The 6,000-nt window shown below is 57.9% G+C and overlaps 1 protein-coding gene across 2 annotated transcripts in view; it reads left to right on the top strand.

Moving 5' to 3' along the window:
- The window catches only part of NMT1 (N-myristoyltransferase 1), a 32,122-nt gene extending 26,577 nt beyond the window's left edge, over positions 1-5,545 (top strand). Inside the window, exons 10-13 of one of the 2 annotated variants that reach the window (XR_003206031.2) lie at positions 107-274; positions 1,307-1,444; positions 2,113-4,359; positions 4,450-5,545. Coding sequence is in view for 1 of the 2 variants with exons in the window: in XM_025861737.2 (XP_025717522.1) it covers positions 107-274; positions 1,307-1,444; positions 2,113-2,133 (327 nt within the window). In the remaining variant the exon portion in view is untranslated. Of the gene's footprint in view, positions 1-106; positions 275-1,306; positions 1,445-2,112 lie in introns of both variants that reach the window. The other variant, XM_025861737.2, reaches the window with a different exon arrangement.
- The last annotated feature ends 455 nt before the right edge of the window (positions 5,546-6,000 follow it).

Here is a 6,000-nt window from a genome sequence, read left to right on the forward strand (position 1 = left end):
CAGAGCTGCTGGGGGTGGTGGGGGAGCAGTAGGAAACATGCCGCTCCCAGATGGCAGGGTCCCCGTGTGTGCGCGACATTGCCTCCTAGTGTTGTTTTCCCCGCAGAACGCAAATGGTGAGGTGACAGACTTCCTGAGCTTTTATACGCTTCCCTCCACCATCATGAACCATCCGACCCACAAGAGTCTAAAGGCTGCTTATTCTTTCTACAACGTCCACACCCAGACCCCTCTTCTAGACCTCATGAGCGATGCCCTTGTTCTCGCCAAAATGGTGAGGAGCAGACCGGAGGGTCCGGAGATGCGTGGGGACGGGGCAGTGGGGGCAGCGGGGGCAGCGGGCAGCCCAGCTGCCTGTGCGCCGAGGCTTCCAGCCCTCCTTGGCCTCCCGCTCCGCGTAGGAAGGGGCCCAGCACTTCTTAGCCAGCAGCCTAAAGCTAGGAGGGAGCAGGGAGCATCCACGTGAAGTGAAGGCACTGAACTCCTGGTTTATTTCAGTGAGTTTCGTTCTCATGGGCGGCGCTGCCAAGGAGCCTGAATAGCCAGGCCTGCTCCGGGAGTAAAGGGGTTCTCCTTACGACTTCCCCAGCGTGGGAATGGGGAGATTGGTCTCTGTCGTGGTGAGTCACTGGAGCGGCTGACTGTAGGGCATGGGGGGTGGGGCCCAGGCCTCTCTGACCCCCGAAGAGGTCGGCGTCAGTCAGCCCTTCGTCGTGGGTCCTGCCCGAACTGACGCGAGTCCGCATGGGCCGGCCGGATGGTGGCCAGGTCAGCCTGTGCCCTGCAAGACCTTCTGGTCACCTGGGTGAGCTTTAGGAAGTGTCTGTCACGGTCTGAGAGCAGCGTATCAGCTGCCGTACAGGCGCAGGGTACACAGCAGAGGCCAAGTAGCTGGGGTGTCAGGGAGTGAAGGGGCAGCACAGACGCGAGCCGCTGATGGGAGCCAGCTTCTCAGAGGAGGTGCTTCGGGGCTTGGTCTCCAGAGAAGACCGTGCCAGTGACCAGTGTTTTGGGGAGGCCTAACCTGGAGCCACAGGAGCAGTGACCTGGACACTGAGGACACACGGATGCACTCGGTGGGCCACTAGAGGCCAGGTGGGGTGGCGTTCGGAGAGGCATGAGAACCACCCCTGGAGAGAGGTGCTGACTGGAGCTTGGATCTAACGCGGATGCAGCCGGGGCTTCCGAAGGGAGAGTGTTCTCCCGGCTGCCTGCGCTGTAGGCTGGGATGTGATAGAACCAGGCATGAGGGCGAGGCAGCTTTCCCCCTCTTCACCTGTCCCTGTTTCTCCCCGCTGCCCCGCAGAAAGGGTTCGACGTGTTCAATGCACTGGATCTCATGGAGAACAAAACCTTCCTGGAGAAGCTCAAGTTTGGCATAGGGGACGGCAACCTGCAGTATTACCTTTACAATTGGAAATGCCCCAGCATGGGAGCAGAGAAGGTATGTCCGTGCGAGTGCAGCTGGGCTCAGGGGGTTCGTGTCCCCAGCAGAGAATGGGGCCACGGGTCTGAGCCCCAGCAGTGGCAGGGGTCCGCATTCCCCTTCAGCAGCTGGTGTGAGGGTGGCAGAGGGAACAGGCCCCAGAGCCACCCAAAAGCAGGAAGCTTGTCTCCGGCTTCTTTCCCCACGAGGTGAGCCACCTCAGCAGGGCACTGGGGACCGCCTCAGGGAACTGCAAGTCCAGATGCCCGCACTTGGCCAGAAAGGTTCTAGTCTAAGGATCTGCGGGGTTTCCTCTGCTGGGCTCCTGCCCTCAGCCCAGCGTGATCCTCAGCCCTTCCTCTGTCAGCTCCAGAGGGCAGCTCCAGGCTGTGGTATCATCAGGATTTACAGAATAAGTGACAGACGAGCTGGAGAGAGGCCTTGGGACTAGCGATGCTCAGGTTGCTCAGGTTGCTGGCGGTTGTTTTCTTGAAGGATCTGATGGATGTAGGAAGCCCCTTGTAGAGGTCGAGTGAGCCCGCTCCCACAGCCCAGTGGCCCTGTGCAGGCTCAGTCCTGTGGGACTTCTGAAGTGGCGGGGGGGGGGGCGGTGGAGGGAGAGGGGAGGGGGACAGACTCGGGCCAACTGTCAGCTCAACTCTGCCTCTCCCCGTTGGCTCTCCTAGGTTGGGCTGGTGTTACAGTAATCAGTTGCCAGTGAGATTCTGGATAAAGCCACTGAGAAGTCAAACCAGGAAATGGAACCCCACCACTTGTTGGTCCAATTTTCACAAACGTGAGAATCCCTGGCAAAGGGAACAGAACTGAACCGGCTTTACCAAACCGCCACTGAACTTGACAATTGTATTGCAATGGCGTAGGCTGCGCAATGTCACCTCCGGCCGTGTCTCTGGTCTCCCTGTTTTCCAATTAATCACATCCTTCTGCAGCCGTGATCAAGGGAATGTAACTGCTGAAAACTAGCTCGTGATTGGCATATTATGGAGTTAACGGGTGAATAATAAAAGTATATATATATATATTATATATATATAAATATTTTAAATATCTTTCATGTTCCAAATGTACAAGGATGTTCAGTCTCTAATGAAAAACTGAATCCAGGTCATTCCTCAGAATTAGAATCCAAGGACAGTGGCAGACAAACACATTGGTCCAGTGAATTGTTTTGTTCTGAAAGCGGGCATTGACTTTTCTTGGGGGAGCCGGAGAAAGAGGATGTGGGGGATCTTCTCCATCCCCCTTCTGGATGGGCTGGAATGATTAGCTTTGAGAAGGCAGGGAAAAGTGGAGGGCAGGCCCAGAGCTCGCAGAACCGCAGGTGAAGTCCTAGATGGGCCGACCCTAGCCAGGCTGTCCTGCAGGGACCAGGCCTTTTCCGCATTCTGTCACTGGCCAGTGGGGACCGTCTTTGGGTCCCTTCTTCCATCCTCGCCCTGCTCCCTGTGGGAAGTCATCCTGCCAACTGATTTTAAAGGGCTCTTTAGCCAGCTGTTGTTACCAACTTTAGAGGGATGAGTCCCACATGACATTGATTTTCCACTGCCTGGGGTGACTGGCAGTTTGAAGGGGACTTTTGACCTCCTTGTAGCATCTGGGACCACATTGTGGAGACCCTACCAGTGCAATCCCTGCTGAGCTCGTCTGAGAGCCAAGAGCCAGCGCCCTGATAGCCCTAGGGTGGCTGGTCAAGGATGGCGTGGGGACCATACCCAAACCCCTTCAGCCGCCAGCCCCTGGCCTGTGCCTTCCGATCCATTAGCCATCTCTTGTGCTCCTTTCAAAGATGCGCAGCCTGCAAGTGGTAGCGAGGAGCGGTGGCCAGACACTGATCTGGATTTGATGGCAGAAATGATCGCGTGTCGCCATGGTGTGAGTCTGATTTTTGCTGATGATGTTTTGTGGATTTTTGTGGTGGTGGTTGGTGATGGTTAATGATGCTGTCAGTCTCCCCAAAAGTGATGGAGCCTCAGGTCCCGTGGCTGTCCGTGTAGGCCTTTCTCCGCTGTGCTCAAGCCAGGTAGCTTGGGGAGGATTGGGCTGTGGAATTGTCAGAAAGCGCCGTGCCGGCTCATATGGAACTTTGCTCGAGGAGAAGGTAAACGGAGGGAGAGTGGGGCGTGTGTGTGAGCGGGTTTCCTGGCTGCTTTCCAAAACCTGCCTGCCGGGGGAGGAAGCCTTAGCCAGGAGGCCAGGTTTGGCCAGTTCCCACTGACTGAAGCCCTGCTCTGCAGGCTAACAGAGCGGAGTTTTGGGCTTCGGGTTTGCCAGAGGCTAATTGTGCAGAGTCCCCAGAGCTGGAGGAACCTGTGCTTGGGCTGGACTCTGTAGACCGCTGCTGGAGCCCGCGACTCCACTGTCCTGCATTCTCATCAGCAGCCGCTAGGGGCCTCCCTTCTCCCCATTGTCCCCGTGCTGCAAACTGCATGCCCCAGCGATTGTGGCTGCCTTTGACTCCTTGACTCCAAGATACCCAGACCAAAGAAGCTGCTGTTCTTAGCAAGATGTGCACTGCGTTCTACAGACGGGAGGAGTCGGAGAGACAGGGGCTTGCCTTTACAGCCTCACAGACACCCAGCACCCCAAACTCCCAGAGCAGCTTACCCTGTGCATGCATCTGAGGATATCAAAGAACAAAGTACCCGACTTTCCTACCTTGGGCAGGACCTGGAACTTGGAAAGGCTTCCTGTCCTTGGCTTGGTCAGCTCTGGGCCAGGTACGGGCCAAGCCGTTGCTGAGATTGGGGGTGCACCACAGTCCCTGGAGTGAGCTTTGCCTCGGTTGACCCACGTCACAGGATGGAAACTGTGAGTCTGTGGCTGCTCTAGAAGAAACAGATCTCCCGGAAAGGCCCCCGTGTCTCCCTCCAAGACCGTGTGGCCTGCTCCCTGGACTCTGCTATTGTGTCACGGTAGGGATCCTGCCCAGCCCTCAGCACTGCCTCGCCGGTCTGCAGGAGTCAGCTTGGTGCCTGCTCTTAGTCTCTTTTTTGTCCAAACAGTTCCCAGGTTCTTCACTCCACCTTTGCCAGGACTTCAGGTCAGAGAGCTCAGAGAGAACCATTGCTCGGGGTTCAGGGCCTCCCCACAAGGAGCCCCGCCGGATGGTGGAGCCATGGCTGGCGTGAACCAAACAAGGGACCGACCCTGGGGCCTCCCAAGTTCTTCACCTGGGACCTGCCTCAGGCAGCTGTGGTTGGAGGGCCTCCCCGGCACGGCCCTCACCCTCTGCCACCAGTACTCCTTGCTGGCACCACTGGGTTTTTGGACTCCATGTTTCCAGACGTTTACTTCCTGCCTTTGGATTGACTCTACATTTGACCCCTTGGCACATTCCCACGGCCTCTGATCTCTTGTGGGGAAAGAGCTGGGTAGAAAGGAGGCCTCAGCTCTTGGTGGAGGTGTACCTGGGGCTCCCCCACCCCCATGCCTACTTTCAAAGATGCTGATGTCTGGTTTGGAGGCTGGCCCACACCAAGCCACCTCAACACCCAGTTTATGGGAAATTCAGGCCTTGCCTGCAACTCTCATCTAACTGCCATTGATCCCCTTCCTTGCTGGCTCACTGAAGCCCAGGTGTGGGGGTCCCTGTGGTCTGAATTCTTTGCCCAAAGATGACCAGCATTTAACCAGCTGAAAGGACGGCCCAAAGGTCTGGGTAGCTTCACGATGCTGCCATCTGGGAGAGGGTAAGGACCTGACTGTCAGTCCAGGGGAGGGGAACGAGCACATCCTCGGCCAGTGCCTACCCACCCAGGCGGCAGCCTTCTTGTGGCCTGGCCTGCCTGCCCCCGAACCAGAGGAGATGCAGGTCGTCTTTGGTTTCGCCCTACTGCAAAGTGAAGGCAGGCCTGCCAACGGGCTATCCCCCTGGGAGCTTGTGCGGGACAGTCTCATTCAATTAAATTCAAAGACACTGCCGGCAAGGTGTGCCGAACCTGGGAACAGAGAACGGGGAGGCTTCCCTTTTGTCTGGGCTTTTCGCGGGGGCCGTGGGAGGGGCATCCATTTCCCGGATCGGGGAGGAGGTACCAAATGCATTGTAGTCCCACCGGTTACATCTCACTTGTTTCTAATAAAGGAAGCAGCTGAACCAAACCTCCCGGCCCTCTCATTCCTCGGGTCAGCAGGTGGCAGAGGCATCAACAGGGTTCCCTGGCCTGGGCTGGAGCACCCTCTCCGAGGGCAGCAGGGCCCCCGCAAGGGTGCGTGTTCCGTGGAGGCAGCTTTGGAGTACTGTCCTTTGGCAAGGTTCTCTCTTCAGGGCAGAATTGGCACTTTTCCCCTAATTTCTCCCATCCCGGGGCGAGGGGTCGGGGCTGACCCAGGTTCACTCCGTGTGAGAGGAGCCACCGGGCCCTGGGCCAACAGCAGGGCACCTTGGCAGTGGCGCCAGTCCCGGGCTTCGGCGGCCGGGAGCGAGCACCCCTCGGTGCAGGGCACCTGCGGCCTCTCTGAGGGAGCGCCCAGGCGCTGCCACGTCCTGCCCGTCCACATGCCCCATCTCCCCGCTGGTCCTGTTGGGCCCGAGGGGGTGCTTTTGAACACTGCTG

Source organism: Callorhinus ursinus, unplaced genomic scaffold (genome assembly GCF_003265705.2).
Source record: "Callorhinus ursinus isolate GAN/ISIS: 27379988/994484 unplaced genomic scaffold, GSC_fseal_2.0 scaffold102, whole genome shotgun sequence".
Lineage (NCBI taxonomy): Eukaryota > Metazoa > Chordata > Mammalia > Carnivora > Otariidae > Callorhinus > Callorhinus ursinus.